The sequence below is a fragment of the Grus americana genome, chromosome 4, assembly GCF_028858705.1.
Source record: "Grus americana isolate bGruAme1 chromosome 4, bGruAme1.mat, whole genome shotgun sequence".
Classification (NCBI taxonomy): Eukaryota; Metazoa; Chordata; class Aves; order Gruiformes; family Gruidae; genus Grus; species Grus americana.
Window position 1 is genome coordinate 31,192,365 of NC_072855.1, and position 17,830 is coordinate 31,210,194.

The window sequence follows — 17,830 nt, forward strand, 5'->3', positions numbered from 1 at the left end:
CCCTGATGAGCTAATGATGTGGTAGGTATCCCTAAAACAAAAAAAAATTATCTTTCTTCTCCTCTGTGCCCCAGAGGCTCAGTGTGCAGGGCTGAGCACAAACAGCTCAAAGCAGAGCAAAACTTGGCACTGTTAAACACAGCTCCACGGCAGTTTAGGCACAGCCAAGCGCACGCTGCTGTGGTCTCCTGCCCTTCTCCCAGCCCTCGCCTCCCCAGAAACTGCTCCAGGGACACAGCTCAGCTAAAATCAGCACTGGTAACGCGTGGTTAGAGAAATGCCAGCGCTATGGCAAGGCAAAGGGCAGGAACAGGCTGGGCACAATGCAGAAGGCAGAAAAGCTGAAGCAGCAGCTTTATGGAAGCGATGGTTTGGTCCCTGTGTTGATACCTCCACTCATGACGCCGTACTGTGGGTTGGATGAGGAGACTAACCGACCTGAAAACTAATCTTGCAAGACTTTGTTGGGTTCAATTTCTCCCAGGTCGGTTCCCCGAGCTGCGTGAAGGGTACTGTGTGCAGGGGGAGGTGGAGGAGCAGAGCCACCCCTTTCCTTCAGCCAGATCGCAGCCCAAATTCAACAGGAGCAAAACCAAGCTTTAAAAAGCCTAACTGATTCTGAAGGAAGTTATGTAATTTTCACATAATTCATGTGAGCGAAGTGTAAAGAAGAGCCTGTATCAGCAGCTTTGAAAAACAACAACAACAACAACAACAAAAGAAATGCTGACTTGTCCTGTTGCTTCAGATGAGTCTTTTCAGATTCATTAAAATTGTAACTTGAATCTAGAAAATGTGTGCACAGGAGGAATTACTAGTTTCCTCTCTTTCCCCTCGCCTTTTATGCACAGGATTGGTTGCAGATGGTATTTACACAGGGCTTGATCCTGAGGCCATCAAAGAAAATGGAAAAGCTCCTACTGGTGCTTTTGCTGCAGTCATGAAGTAAAAAAAAAAAAAAAGCAGTTTGATCTATAATTAGACCCAGCCACAACAGAGCAGAAAAGAAGAGAAACAGGAAGAATTGCCATGGGTCAAATAGTAGGGCAGTGGCAGGTTAGGAAAGTTATCCAGATCTCTCCATTTTCACCTTTGCTCTGACTTTAAAAGCCAGAAGACTCAGTCCTGCCAGCTGCGGCTGGTGGGTACATGCACAAGTCCAGTGAATTTCAGAGGAATTGTATTTACGGCGTGGGTGAAGGGTGAATGCCCCATCTACACGCTACACAACAAAACTGGTATTTTGGTTTTTAAGAGGCCACACAGCAGCAGAAAGCCACCTCCTTCTCTTTGCAATAAAAACATTCTCTTCTCAAACTCCTGGACCTCAAGACCACAGAATATTAAACTGGTTACAGTTCTATATTGTGTAATAATTTACAAATTTCACAGTGTTACAACCTTTGACTTATGCAGAGGGAAGTTATCACCAAATCCCTGTATCAGGCTTTATCTAGCTCCAGCCTGTCTGACCGCTAATAAAGACGATCTCTGATTTCACAAAGATTACATCCCCAGACTTTTCTTGTACTCAAATTAAAACCCTGAAATAGATGAAAAAGGGTAGAGCAAAGACCTCTGTTTCCACAGAGGTTGTTTAAGAAAAAAAAAAATCTCCCAGTGCACACCTCACAAAAATGAGTATGAAGGCAAGATAAGGTAACCCCCAATGAGCGAGGTTAAATACAATAGCAGCGAAGCAAATAAAGGCTCTGTTACACATCTGACATGATTTCATCACAAAACCAGTTTCCCTTTTAAAACCTAAATTCTCTGCAGCGATTGCCTCAGGTCTGCAACTTTCATTATATACATCACACATCCTGCTTTAGCTTCTGCTCAAGTTCAGCAGTGCCCAGTTCCTTGAGCTATAGGACACTGAAAACACAGTACCATATGCAAAACTGCCTTCCAAACACATTATTGAGTCTGCAAAGCTAAGCTTACAAAGTTTAGGCTTTGCCAGGATGAGAGTTACCTATACAACTGTCACTAACCTTCACATAAGCTTTGCAATACTTTTTAAGCATATAAGCAAACATTCATTTTCTACAAATCTTCTCATCAAATCGATGCTTGTTAATGAACCGCAATTTTCTCTTCTGGCTCTGGACCTTCTCCTTTGGTAATTCCATTCCCAGGTATAAATTCAACTTATCATTTCCCTAGTGACAGTCAGCAGGTCTGCTCATTCTTTAGCTCCGTCTCATTCTGCCCAAACGTGTCTCAGCGACACCTTCACGAGGGCAAGATGGGAGATGGAGGATGGGGCAGGATTGCTGCAGACAGCAGTTACAGCTGCTTTCACCGTCTGGCTATCTCAATTTCTACAATGCCTCCTACCCCAACCATTTTCGGGATGACTGTCTGGATGACAAGATAATATTCTTTCCCATCATTTAGATAAATGCCTTTGAGTCACCCCTCCCTCTATACATTTTCACGTCCAGATGGTATCTCACTCCTGTGGAGCATTGTATCTCCAAGACGTCATTTTTCCTCGCCCTCCATGTACTCCTACCCAGGCTCTCATGCTCCTTCACCCTGGCTCTGCAAAAGCCTTCTTCATGAGGGTGACCAAAGCACCAGGACCTGCCTCTCAGTCCCAGACCTTCTATCAGCCCTGAGCGGCAACTACACTGGAAGCCTGAATCTGCTGCACCCAAAACACAAGGCGCTGGAGCTTCTCTCAGAAATGAGCAAACGACGCATTTTTCCTAGTCTTCTCCTCAGAAATGGCCCAACTAGTTTAGCCTGAACTTCTTTTAAGAATGGCAGCCTGAACAAGACATTCACTATCAAAAATTGCAGTGTGACAGCTACCTTTAGCTGATTTAGAAATTAAAATAGGGGCTTATAATGTGAAGTCTTTGATAATCTAGATACCACTCAGGTCTACGCTGGATATAACTCCAGGTAATTCATTCTGCTCTCATTAAGAGGAGAAAATTCTCACCCCATACACCCAAGAAAATTGGTAGCAACGCATAATATTAGATTTATGCATTTTAAATGACAATTTTCAATCTGAGTAACTGTATAATCTAGCTTCAAAGTATTTTCTTAATCGATTTAAATTCTTAATTTCTCCTTACAGGGCAAATTCCAACTCCATTATACCTGTAACTAATTGATGATACACGGGCTTTCTTGTCTCACTGCAGTGGACAGCCTCTACGCTGGCTCCTGGGGTTCATCTGCACGTTCTAACCTGCAAAGGAGGCCAGCTCTTTACAAACCAAATGATACGAGCAGTGAATGCTGCTCATGCAAATCCATTATAATCAATTTCTTGGATGAGAAGCCCTGATGGTAAAAGATTTAAGAAACCTCTTGCGTATATAGTGTGGCAGTTTTCTAGCTATGCGTAAGGAGATTAAATAGGATTTCCATCATGGCTTGCAATGTATTTTGTACTTAGCAACAACCTTTAGGATAAGCATGTTTCAGTACTTGGTTTCATCAGCACGAAGCAGCCAGTTATCCTCTGGGAGATAAATTCAGAGTCATTAATCTACATAAAGTCTTATAAAACCAAGGCCAGCAGTGCTTTGCAGTCACTTTATGAAGCATCCTAGCAAATAAGAGTCATTCCTCTTACATTTTTAACCCTACATTTCATGATAAGATCACTAAATGACATTTCTTAACCATCTATCTTCTACGGTTACCAAGTGCCATATGCTATCTCCGTAATCCAAGTCTCAAACCACTTTTCACTTAAAATTTTTCCTGAAAAACCTTAATGGGGTGGCTATTGATACCTTTTCCATTTAGAAAGGAATTTGGCAAAACATTTACTAATAAGCTGGTTTTAAAGTTAGATTCGTTTTCCTGCTTACATTAATAAGATTATTAAACGATAATTTACAGTACTGTTCAGATGTAAACTATCATTTAAAATGCTTCAAACTTAAAAAAAATCCCCATCGCTGTGATTTCTACAGTCTTTCTTAAAACAATTTCTTCACATGCAGTAATTAGAACCAGGTAATTAGAACTGCGAGCAGAACACTGGTTGTTATACAGAAAAGTAGATTCTCAGCACAGACGACTTACTATTTTGTTACCATCCACTGCATACAGTGTTCATTTAGCTCTGTGCTGAAAATGCAAATAGCTCCAAAACCATTCTGATTTTCAGTCAAGAAACAGTGATAGACTTACGGTTGTGAAACAGCTCTAAGTCTTTTACTAAGTAAACCCCTTTACTGTTTACACAATGACCACGGCATTAGTCAAAATAAACCCAGGCTTCAGGCAGAAATGCAGCATTCCAAACGATGTGCCTTCTCCGTGTTTTTTAATGAGCTTTACACAATTAAACAAGGAGATGTGAGAAAAAAAAAATCTAAAGGTGGAAATGTTGTGATAATGTACTGCTTTTGTCTAACACAAATGGTAAAGGGACAAATTCAGACATCTGAGATGATTAACTGAATTACTTCAGTTTTGTTTTGAGGTGGGATCTGAACGCTTCTGGAGAAACTTTAGCTTCAGTTTTAAAGTTGCCTTGTACAAGATAACTCTGATATATAAGCCACAGGCTTCAGAATGATATAGCTCAGCCTTTAAAATCTTTGTCTCAAGCTACAGTAAGACCGGTGGATCCTTATGCATATTACACAGAAAAAAATTTTAAGATGAAAGTGAAGAGGTTATTTTATAATTAGCAGACTTATTAAAGATTTCCTAGTTTCACAAAATATCTATACACCCATATCATTTTGGTTTGCTCACCTTTATTAGAAGGCTTACAATATAAGCTTCCATTCTTAGGATACAGACCTTTTTACTGTCCTCTGTGTTCAGAGAAAAGTGCTAACTGTTTTTATCAATCACACTAGCAGCAAATTTCAAAGAGATATGGAGGGCATATTCTTACTTTCACCAGTAAGAAACAATCTGCTACCTTTTTTTTCCCCTAGAAATAAATAATCCCACGTTAAAAAGTATTCTTGCAGGCAAGCACTAGGTCCAAAATATGCTGGCTTGACTGTATTTTGTTTTCCTGGCAAGGGGAGGCCATGCTTCTGGGAACCACCATTTATTCACATTGCTGTACTTTCTGTTGAATGACTTCACAAGTTCCAGACCACACAAATAAGCAGACCAATGCATCACATTTTAATATTGATGGAATAGGTGCCCTACACTTGAGTAGGGCACAACTTGAGTGTGACTTTAACATTAATGAGATTTTTCCCCTCCTAATGACTGGACAACAAATCTGTTTTCTTAGCTTGAAAATCCTGTAAATATTTCTGAAGAACTTTAAATTCCAGTCCCTCTCTTCACTTCCAACTACGGCAGTGATGGCATGAGAACACTATAAACTTAAAGCCTTTCTTAAAAGGGTTTTGTAATTCATTAGAATTTCTGACATTTAGAGTTGCAGACATCATGCATGCAGTATCCAAAAGCATTCATTTTGCAGACAATTTGGAAAGCTGCCATACTGAAGGACAGAGGCAGAAAACTGCACTTATTTCTAGGTAATAGGAGATAGGAAAAGTTAAGGCATTGTTTTGCCATTGAAGATTGTGGACTCGCACTAGAGGAGGTAACTGATGGATGGGCAAGTGTCAGATGGGGCCACTGCAATTGCTCTTATGATGAAATTGGTAATGCTGAGGCTGTAGGTCTGTAAAAACATGCTGCCTCATACCAGCAAGTCTTGCTCCCTCTTTTTCTCTATCCATCCCTTCTCCTGTCCCTGCAGCTGGCTGTGGGGTCCTGCCCCATCCTTTGCACCCACTCTGAACTTCATTAATGCCTTTCCACCGGCTGATTTACTAACCCAGCCAAGGACTTTTTGCGGGGTGAGTTGAACTGGTTTATGGAAGGAGCCCATAAACAACAAAGGTAAGTAATGGGAGCACAGGGCTGAGGGCAGGCCAGTCTTTGCAGTGGTGATAAACTCTAGATTCGCTCCCACTATCCCTTTCAGCCATACCCACATTCGCTTTGGTCATCACCGTGCACAGAGAGTGATGCACTGAGGTCAGAATGAGGGTTTGTACACACAGCTTTTTGTTCTGTTTGTATACATAGCTGCTCTCCAACTTAAGCAAGGAGAGTAATGGAGTGCAGCAGCATCACTTTGCTAGTACTGCTCCCAAAAAACCCAATTCCTGTGTGGGAACTGATGCTACAGTTGTACATGCAGATGGTCTGTAGCCAGCACAGTTCTGCTTTCACATGCTTAACTAATTTGGGAATTAGTAATGAAAGCAAATTAAGAAGAATAATAAAAAATATGCCCATGAAATACCTGTCACAAAGACTTCTGCCACTTTCTTCCCAACTTTTTTTTTTTTCAAATAAGATCCCCAAACATTACTTAGCCCAATATATAACTGTAATGAAAACTGCATACTGATAGTGGATAATAAAAAGGTCTCAAGCAAATGGTTATTTAACAGTACATAATTCAGTTGAGGTTATGCTTTTCCCAGGTTATACTTCATATTACACAGGAAAGGTTTTGTTCAAAATGCAGTGTGCTTTTTTTTCACCTACCTGCATAAGGCCTCAATAGCATCTCTGTCCAGAAAGTCATGCTCTCGCTTGACTAGAGCGATGTCAATTGGAAAAAGGAGATCTGTAGAAATAGAGACAGATGGAATCAAAATGACTCTTATTCCCAGTGGTGAGTTACTTCAGAACAACCAGCTGCCTCCAGGTGAGCCCACCGAGATGCCAGTGATTAGCACTTCTCAGGGAAACACACGTTATCACCTCAAATGCCAAAGATGCTTCCTTTTCACGTACAAGTTTTTGATGTGCAGCTTTGATAACTGAAAGTTCATATGCAAAACAGAGGACAAATGAGCAAAGAAGAGATGAAACAATGGGAGGGAAAGAGGCAAATGCGAGCTCCCTATCTGACATCAGAAGCATAAACTGAATCACGCTAGCTTTATTTAAAATAAATATACAATCTCCATCAAAGTACTAATATCTCACATTAAAGAAAAAAGGTCAGTAAGCCCCAAATCTCTGGAAAGGAATGAAAAAAACAAATCTCCTTGGCTGTTAATCAAGCTATTTAAAAGTTTGACAGTGTTACAACATTAATGAGATATGGACTGAAATGAAAGGGAGCCAAGCTGCGTGGAGCCCATACTGCCTCCTTCCCTTAGGAGATTATTTAGGTAAACAACTGGGAGAGTGAGGGGGAGAAAGCAATGTTGGCAGAGCGCTGAGAATTTACTACAGCTCTGAAGCAGCAACCACACATATATTATTTACTGTCCTCCACAGATTCCAGACTGTCATACGGGTCCTGATCTGGCATTCCTCGCGCAGCCGAAACTCCCACCAAAGCCACTGGGTGTACAGGGCACACAGCAATACAAAGACAAACTACAAATATACTGCTGCAGTTGCATACACATTTCCTGGTCCAAGTGACTGTCTATAAAATATTTTAGTTTCCAGAGCCTAGGAAAGAATTAGCTGAAATGATGAAAAGAACAGGACTAATGTTAATTTGTGGTTTTCTATACCAACAGATAATCTCTCAAATGAACTATTTGTCCTGATTTTGCCTCAGGAATAAACAAATTATGACGTATTCTGCAAAACTCAAGAAATTGTGTCTTTCTACAGAAAACTGCAGTTTTAGCAAAGCAACTGACAAAGGCTCACTGATTAATCTCCATCTTAAATGCGTAATGTGTGGGACCACTACCTATAGGTGACTTCTCAGAACTCTGGTACTAAACCCAATTGATTTATAGGTTTCCCCTTCACTATTTTAAGTCCAAGGTACAAGTAAAGAGGGTGAGCACATTTAACTGGTATTTTTTACCAGTGCTGATGTAAGTTTTTCCACTGAGAAAATTAGTACTTTAGAATGCCCACAAGAAAACATATAGGAGAATTCGAGTGAGAGAGGTGACTTGGAAGAAGTTGATAGTCGGCATGAATCCATTTTTTTTTTTATGCTTAATTTATGCTGCTGCTGGTTTTCTGCTGCTGGGGGGGTGCTTGCAAAGGACAATGGTATATTGTTTTCATATAAGGACAGCTGTCTTTTCAATATGTATGGCTGGCCTTGCCATCATCTCTTGCTCTCACCTCTGCGGTCCTTTTTATGTTAGGCAGCACATGGTCCCACATTAGAAACTTTACCTACGTTTAGAGTCTCTAGGTAGGGCAACAGTAACCACAGGTAGGACATGTTTTCTGAATGCAAGTAATTTGTTAGGGGATTAACAGCTCAGCATAACATGAAACCCAAAAGCCCACATATTCAACTGGTAGTCCCCAGTTTTAAAAAAAATTGGAAGTACAGTCCCAGCTCAGCATCCCAAGAAAATCTTGGCATCTCCATTAGCACGGAAAAAAAAAAAAAGGAAGAGAAATAATAAAAGGAAATTTAATTTCTGAACAGGCAAAGAAAGGTTTTGCCAAGTGCTGCTTTTGAAAGTGCTATTATCATCTCATATTGCCAATGCAGCTGCAAATCAAAGCTCAACAAGATCATTTTTCAAGAAGGTCAGCTCAGCATTTGCTGTAATTTCCAACAGTAAATAATGGACTTTCTATGCTCATTCTTACAAGCAGCAGCTGGAGTTTGTTTTGTAAAAAAGAAGAGGCAGATAAAAGTACATAATAATTTCACTACGATGCAAGCAATTTTAAGTGATGTGAGGGGGAAATTCTGAACAATAATATATATATATATATATATATAAAAAAAGGATGTCGCACTTTACAACAAATCTCTGTATATTACTCTGCATCGGAGTGTAAGAACTGCATGCCAAAACTGCAAGTTCCTACTAGGTCAGAAAGGCAATGAAAACAACAGTTTTAATTGAGCAAAACCTTTGTAAAAGCAGACACGCAAAGTGAATCCATCCCACAGAAGGACAAGTGAGCGCAGGAGGGAACAGTCTCTTCGAGGAGCTGCTGCGCATCTCCGCAACCATGGCTTTCACAGTGAGCCTGTGTCTAACACCAACCCAAACTGTTCTGAAAAAACACAAAGGACTTGGGAATCACAAGGTGTACAGATGCATCCACACATATGCAGAATTTCCGATCTCTGCTCCATTAGGAGAGCTGGCTGGTGGAGCTGGACACAGCTTCTGTGTTTCTCCAAGACTGGGCTCATAGCAGTGGATGACTACACTCATGAAAATATAGTTCATTTGTGTTTTAACTACAGGGAATGCACCATGGTGCTAACATAACATTTGTGCTATGAAGGCATTTGGAAGATTCAGACTAAAACAGAAACCTGGAATAAATTTAAAACTCCAAGAGTGCTTCAGAGTCTCATTGGGTTTGGTACATCTATGTGTGTGGTGGGTAGCAGAGAGCAGCTCAGTCTCTAAAAGTCATCTTACGTACTGGCACTTCAGCTGTGCCTCTGAACCTCATTTATTGATGAATATTACATCTTATTGTCCAAAAATTGCCAGGGGATGATCAACTTGCAAGCTCAAGTGCCTACCTTCATAAAGCTGTGCGTACTGCGGGAACCCGGCAGCCCGCAGCCAGTCACAAGCTTCCTTGGCCTCGATTTCTGGAAGAGGACAGAAACAAGACACCGTCCGATTAGTGATCTGCAAAGCAAAAACTTCCTCTCCGCCACTTCTACTACTCCCATTACAAAATAAGCATGAAGGTATTCAGCAACTTTGAACTGAGACACAGGTTTGCTTATCCCAGTTTGCTTTTCTTCTCAAGATCAAACATATCTTAAATTCTGGAAAGTCACTGGCATTCACCCGGGATTTATCAACAGTTCATCACTTTAATAGTTAGAGAAGCAGGCATACATGAAAACTGCAGAAATTATGGATTATTCTGTACAGGTTTTGTTAACACTAGAGACACCAGTGCCACAGTCAACATGAGCAGCATTTGTTCAACAAATCAGACGATCCTCTTGGCACAATTATTTTGTCTTGACAGAAATTCCTAGTAGAGCTCGGAATACTGTGCACTTTAACATCTTGTAGATAGTACTGACAGACCCAAGCTCAAGAACAACCGACACACTGTACTGCAGCTCAAGTGCATATTCACTCCCCAAAAAGAACCCAGTTTCACTGGAGGTCTTCAAGGCATTTATGAGTTATTTGGTATATTACAGGAAATTCAGCTACCTTTCCCTCGCACTGCCCAAACCAGCATGCCGCAAAATGAAATTATTCACATACATATACAAGACACTGAAAGAAAGGAAACATTCTAAACATGGGTTATATTAGTCTGTGAATAAATTATACATAAATTCATTTGTTACCTAATACAAGTAGAAATAAAGATATGTTATCTTATTAGCTCAAACTAGGAAAATACAACAGGTATTTAGAGTATTCTCCAAATGTTCAGGAAACGGATTGGGTTAATTTTTTTCTTCTAAAAATTCAAGAAAGTACTACTGGGAATTTAGCTCCCTACTTAGAACTGATCAAACAGACAATAAGCAATCAGAAACTCTTAAAGTTCATCTGGCTTTGATTATACTCACTGTTCTTGATGGACCAGAAAAGAAAAGCTTCATTATGTACAACTCAGTAGGCAATTTTGCCACCTACTTGGAGAAGACACTGTAGCTACCTGCTGCAGAACCCACGCACAAGAGGGTTTGCTCAGAATTGCTCAGAATACAAGTTACTGCATATAGGACAGTGAAAAGCCAAACATAACAAGTAAAATAACTCAAGATTTTGGCATGTTATGAAATAGTCCCAGTGAGATACAGGTACACAGTTAAAAATGGATGAAATAGCAGGCACCTTTCAGCGTCTCCAAAATGACAGCAATCGCCCTCTAATTTTCCATATTGCTACAACGGGGTTAAAATATTTGTGCTTTACCAGACTACTTTGCTAAGATACATACCCAAACCAAGGGGTTAAGGTGAGCCAAAGCACAACATTCCAGATAAATAAACAGCTAAAAATCCACTCTCGCTGAAGTCAGGACAAGCAGGCATTTGTGTAACTTGTGTTTGCTTCACCTTTGGGTTATGGGATCACATGAGAACAAGCACGTACAGATATATTGACTTAGCTACTCATTAAGAAAAAGCATTCTTCAATTGCAATTGCAAGCGATTGTAAAGTTTGGCTTAAAGTAGCATTTTAATTTCAGTATCCTCAGGAAATACATGGGAAAACTAAAAAAGAAGGAAAAAAAAAAGAATCTAAAATATATTTAAAGCTTGTACCGCTAAAGCAAGAATAAACAACAGAATATCGCTATCTCAGAAACAATGAAAATACTAAAGTAAAAAAATCTGCAATTAATTTTTTAAAGTACTTAAAATGCACTTAAAGGTCACATCCTGCAGAAGTGTCTGGACTGAACGAGAATTTACTTGATTTAAAACTGGAAAAAAAAAAAAGATCCCCAATAACCAGTATTTACCTAAAAATGCGGGTAGATGCTCGTAGTGCAATTGAAAAAAGTGTCAGATTCCTTACTACTACAGTGGCTCTTAAATATGTTTAAATATTTGTTCACAGGTCCTTTACTGAGTACCCCAGGTGTAAGACCTGTAAAATATTTCTAGAGCTAGAAAATTATGAATATGCATTTATTAAACTTTTCTTAAGGTTCTCTATAGAAGCTTTGTGTATCTTTTCTGCAAATATATATGCAAGCTACGTGGAAGTTCTATTTTATGGTCACCCAGGTGTCAGGTGCCTTTGGGATTTTCAGAGCATATTTGCTTTCAAAATACCTTTGAGAATCCCCCAAGAAGTCTACCTAGGCAATGAAACACTTGAGTTATTCCTGGTTGGCCAGAAGAATTGCAGAGAATAATAAAACATCTGCGCACCCGTTCATGGATTAGGCTAGGCAAATGCCTAGGGCTGGGTACAGGACGGCACCAAGGGTTTAAAATCAATTATTTGCCCCATTACCATCTCAAACATTTTGATAAAGCCAGGGCACTCTCTGGGTCACCTCCATCCACACAAAGCATGTGTCAAGAGAGGGATATGGCAGGGGTATGGGCAAGAGTGGAGGCAGGACCTCAAAAAGCTGCTCCTTTTGCTCAACTCCAGTTGGCCAAACCCAGGATTGCTCCTGGACTGTACCGATGTGACCAGATGAATGGAAAGGTCTCTTCCAGCCCAGCTTCCCCATCTCAAACCTGCTGGTTACTGAGGAGCCAGAGTACAAACAAAACTGTGTGTGTATGTGTGCATGTATGTACGTATGTTAAATTCAGGAAGATCAAAATACAGACGGAGGGAGAATCTAGCCCAGGGTGCGCTGAATAGGCTGCACACAAAGCTGAGCAGACAGAACAAGCTTCCTCACATAAGAGATACAAACTTTAACAGCTGAGAGCTTGTATAGGTAAAAAGTTCATTACCACAACGTAACTGGAATCTGCCTTTGAGAATAAAATACAGTAGTTAAACCTGAGGTTCTGGCCAAATCATTTAAACTATGCTAGAGGAGAAAGCTCATTCCCACACTTTCCAAATACCAGCTTTTCTTCCAGCTCAGCAGCATCAGCCCTGCGACTCTTGGTTTGCCAGCTGCCATGGTTTCATATCCAGGTGGACATGGAAGTATGTGTGAGTCCTTGTCATCTGGATCAATGGCACTTGGGATAATAAGGGACAAAATAGAGAACAGAGCTTCCAAAATCAGATTTTTCCACTACTTGTAAAAAGTTTTAGAAGGGACAGGGCACCCAGAAGCCTTCGTTCAGTCTCCCAGGGGACGCAGGTTACAGATCATTACCTGAGCTACGAACCCACTGCTGAGCACAGCGTCTGCTTGGTTGGGGCCAAGGAGGAGAGGGACAAGGCAGAGGAACTCTACACTCCTTTCCAATCCATTCTAGGGAAGTCCTACTTCAGCCCCAATTAATCTGCCTTGATATGCAAAGCAATTTCCCACTGTGAGCATCTTTCCGATGAAGACGTGGCAGCTGAGCTGATACAAGCTGCTGCAGGCAAGGGGCTGGTCTCACTCCCTCCTCCCCGCTCCATCCCCGCGGTGCCACTTCCTTTCTGAATCAAACATCCTTGCCAGTTAAAACCTTTACAATAAACTACAATTCAGTATACATTCCAGGCAAGAAATGTATGTGCAGCTTTTCAGATGTGCGTCCTGTGCCCTCCCCCAGCAGCAGGAGGTTCTTGTATGAAAGAACTGCTGGCAAGAAAGAAATCACACTATTATTTCTAAGCGTCCTGATACACACGAAAATCTCTTAGAAAGTAAAACAAAACAAAAAAATAAAACAAAAAAACTCCAAAAAGGAGTACAATGAAGTCTTTATTCTCAGTGTCGTGTAAGCAAACAGCAGGCAAATGTGTTAAAGAGGAAACAGGAAATTTTTATTGGAAACAGCTTTATTTGTTAGTCTGTTTCACAAAGCAGGCCTCCATGCTCCAATCAAGGGTAGGAGTTCCTTTTGTGTATGGTTGGGAACCATTAGTCCTTATTTACCCACTTCCTGGGGGGTTAGGAGGACCCAATTCTTCCCCAAACTGGTGAGTGAAAATGGAAACTTCTAACTTCCTTTTTGTTTAACTTTGGTTAATCTTGGTTCCCGGCCCTGCAAGTTTAAAACTTCATAGCAAAAATATCTCAATTCACACCTTGTTTGATACTGCAGTTGCAGAACGGAGAACTCTAAGATGTCTATAGTCTTTTGTTGGACACCTTCCTTCCTATAGAAAATAAAAACCACACAGTGTGAAGCTGTAATAATGTCCTTTCAGAAAAAAATAATCATAGCAGTCTAGCCAGGAGCAGCAAGATCACTCGCTTTCATTCTCCTTTTCTTTCTGCTTCCACGAAATAACACGCAACTTAAGCACCAGTTCTTTCAGGGTCTTCAGGACAAGGTGCAAAGCAGATGTATCTTTGTACAGTCATGCATTTACTCCATTTTCACCTAAGTGCTAAACGTCATATGAACAGTTCTTCCAAGCAGATGGTTTCCTCTTGCCTCAACTCAGACACCTTTATAGCCATATTAGCACCTCCACACATCACCTTCTACTCATCTCACCTTTTGGCTCTGTTAAGAGAGCAGACCGTAAAAATCTGTAGCGAAGACTAGTCAAATCAACACTGTTAAAATCAAATTTCAGCAAACATGGTCTTCGTTGCTGAAGATTCATGCCAATGCCATACCTAACAACTCGTTTGTTTGAGGTTCTTTTTTGGTCTTGAGTTTTGACCAGGTCACTCTAGTTGAAATTCACTATTTGACTTTTTTCAGAAAAGAAAAAGTTGCAAAAATTAAATACAAAATCATCTTCCTGAATTAGCTTGCAGGACAGTCTCTCCCATCCAATGCAGAGAACGTGATTTCTCACCATGAATGCTAGAGATGAACCTGGTTGCTCCTTACTGTAATGCATAAAAACTCCATAAACTACCTGCACATTTTCTAAGGCACAGATGGAGCACAAAGAGGATTCTGTCCCACCCAGGACTGATGCTCCAGTTTAATGGCTGCAGAAGGGCTCGCACACTCGGAAGCTCATCCTCTTCTTCTGTCTGTATCAGAAATTACCCATCCCTACATATTGCGTCCCTCTGAAATTTCTGGTGCTTTGCAAAATTTGTGTTCAATTCCAAAACTCTGTCCTGAGCTATTAAGAAGCTTGAGATCATTCAGGATCATTTTTAAGGCCAGCTGTGGTATATATGAGAAATATTCTTCTCTGGATAGAATTCCACTGCATAAGTACAAGCAGTCATTTTTCCAAGTGCTTGAATTACATCCCTGGCACATGAATTTGGGTCCCAATGCTAGGCTTGATCACACTGTCCAACCACTCAGTCTACAGATACATGAACACGGATGTGAAATCTAAGACAAACCGGGATAAAAAACCTGCACTTTGGCAGCTGTCATGAGCAGGCCAGGCACTGAAAATGATAAATCAGTTCTGTGTAATGTCATACGCCTGCAGCCCTTTAAAGCTGGGACAGTATGACTTCCTAAGAGTTAGCCTGCTATGTGTCCATGGCCTCAGATGGTGTTCACTTTGAAGATATGCAACTGTAGCTTGAAAATAATTAAATTCCTTTTCATAAGTCTGTTTTTCCTCAAACCTATATAGTTAAATATTTCTGAGGCAGTATCATTAACTTAGTGCTCCACACCTTTAAAGAAAGCAGCATGTAGCAAGGCCTAAAGAAAGCAAAAATGTAATCAGTGAAGAACAGCATTTTATGAGGATAATGCCCTCTAAGACTGAAACTTGGTAAGTTTGTCAATAAACGTTCAACCACTAAAAGCTAGAGAATTCTGAAAATCCTGTCAAAAGCTCTTGCCAGATTTCTAACACGTTTGGAACCTTTTCTTATTCTAAAAGAACAATCTAATCTTATACAACTGTCCTAAAATATTAGTCTGACACATTCAGCCCATGAAGGACTCATTTCTGGAAGAACCAGTGAGTCCAAGAGAATAGTAAGTATGGCTTTTGAACTGATGATGAACTTGCAGGTCTTGAAGTGAAGTGACCTTCCTGAGAGGATCCCTTTTCTCCTTTCACCTTTAAAGTGCAACTTACATTTTGCAATAGCAGCTGCCTTTTTTTGACGTGCTCTGTATTTCACTGTCCTTCAATTTACCTTCCACAGTCAAATGATACATGCTGTGATCTCCACGTAGCGCTGCCTGCCCTAACAGTCAATTCCAACTGATACGGATGCACGTGCAATTTTAAGAAAATATTTATCAAAACCTTTCTGGAGGAAAAAAACCCCCAATTTCTTTAAAGAAACCATATATGACACCAAATATATATACTGCTTTCTAGTCATAAAAACCTTAGAAAGACGTGGTGGGAGGGAACGTTACTTAAATATTTCTCAACTGTATGATGACAACTGAAGAAACATTCTCCTTATGTTCCTGCTAGCTTTGGGTTAAACATGGGACTGATTTTTTCAAGTTATGGAGCCTTGCAGCAAGACAGTAACTATGCTGCTGATGTTATGCATAAGCCACAGGACACTGGGAGAAGAAACAGAGTATGTTTGGAATTTGTGTGGGAACAGATGAAGAAGAAGTAAGGAAACAGATGTTAAAGATCATATATTGATATTTTCTCTGAAAAAAATCAGGAAGTTTGAATGCTGTTTTTCTGTCAGCAGAGCTTTTGGAAAGTGCAAATGCCTTACTTCCACTGATGGGGTTTTAAGTTTGTTTATTCTCTTAATGAAGAAACGTAAGTAAGTTTAAAAATATATATATATGTGACTGGTTTCCAAAATATTCACATAGGTGTACATTGGCTGTATGTAATTTCCCTCCTTATTAACTGTACCAGGTTACACAATAGTTTTAATTGCTCACCAATCCTCTTGGCTAGCACAGGAAACACAATACCGCTTTTGTGAACCGAAATCTAATTAACTTGAATCTCCTTTTCATAGTCTTCAGCATATCGAAATCACTTCAAAAGTTTTTCAGCTCAAAACTTCACAAGAGAAACAGCATTTGTTGAAACTATTTAAAATGTTTAGGGATTGAGCCAACACTTGCCGAAATCAATGGGAGCCTCCATGAATTTCAGAGGAATTAAGCCCTTCCCAACACGGACCCATGGGTCTCGAAAACCCAACACTACTCTTTTTCAGAAATAAAGAGGATCACTTTCCCAGTTCTCCTCATTATTTTCACCTCAAAAAAATATTTTAAATGAGACTTCTGCTTTCTCCAAGTCCAGCTGTGCTGTAAGCCCCATCCCAAGCACAGGGAGCCACCCACGTTTTCATCAGAGCGCAAGAAAGGACGGTGCCTATGGCAGGAGGGCAGAGAGGGCACAACCACCACCCCCAGAGCATGCCCTGGCTGCGAGAGGTCCTCTCCTCTGTCAAAAGGACCTGGAGCAACTGTTATGCTCTGAAAAGCATCAAATCAGCACCATTTCAGGATTTAATACAGGGCCACTGGAATAAATGATATTCTCCATGTCTCTGTCAAGCACTTTCCCTATACGCTCTGTAACAGATTGCAATTACTGCCTATTTTCACACTATTAAATATGCTTCTAACTGCTCAAAATTAGCTGCATTACTTCCTAATTTGTTGAAGACTTTGGGAAAGCATGTTCTAGGACACAAAAGAATCCTCAACTCCTGGTTTAAAATCAGGATCATACTTTATTCCTAAATGGTTTTTTGTACTTTGAGTATATACAAGAGGATTAAGAAAGAAATTTAAAACCCAACACATTCTGAAGTTAAAAACTAACTTTGTTTAAACAGAAAAGTAAAGCTTCATGTGGCAGTTTTTCTGCCAAAGAGTGATTCTTTTTATAGATTAAAGATGGTCCTCTCCCATTTGTTTTTAAGAAGAGTCACAGATGAAGAGGAACAAGATGTCAAGTGACTTAAAAAACCCTTAAGAAATAATTGGGCACGTGGGTTATTTATCTGGCCTGATTAACACAGGGTGGTCTTGGAGGAGGATTATTTGGGGCAGAGAAAGCAGTTAGTCAAATCCTCTGAAGGAGGTCATGTTGACAGATTCCAGAGTGAGAAACGAATCCTCCTCCAAAGACTGGGAAACAGAAGATGACTTTAACCTTCTCTTCCCTCAGAAATGACCTGGTTAGAATGACCTTTGAGAACATACTGAAGGGCAAACATTAACCATTGCTACTCCCAAGCCCAGCATTAGCATTCTCCCACTGCACTCTGTAAGCTAGTAAACTTGCACATCGTATGCAAAGCTCAAATCAAAGGCTCATTGAGCTCCAGAGGGAGGCAAAAGCGGGTAGGTCCAGCGTGACACCTACTTCCTCTAAAAACACGCAAAGTCTGGGTTACCTGTTCAGACCTAAGAAATAATAATGGTGTA

General features: G+C 40.4%; 1 protein-coding gene across 7 annotated transcripts in view; it reads right to left on the bottom strand.

The window, feature by feature from the left end:
- DLC1 (DLC1 Rho GTPase activating protein) overlaps positions 1-17,830 on the bottom strand; it is a 236,988-nt gene that overhangs the window by 17,029 nt on the left and 202,129 nt on the right. For 6 of the 7 annotated variants that reach the window (XM_054823299.1, XM_054823298.1, XM_054823297.1 and 3 more), the window contains 2 exons: positions 9,470-9,541; positions 6,523-6,604 (listed from right to left, as the gene is read on the bottom strand). In XM_054823299.1, the coding sequence (XP_054679274.1) occupies positions 6,523-6,604; positions 9,470-9,541 (154 nt within the window). Of the gene's footprint in view, positions 1-3,120; positions 3,203-6,522; positions 6,605-9,469; positions 9,542-17,830 lie in introns of those variants that run through there. The other variant, XM_054823302.1, reaches the window with a different exon arrangement.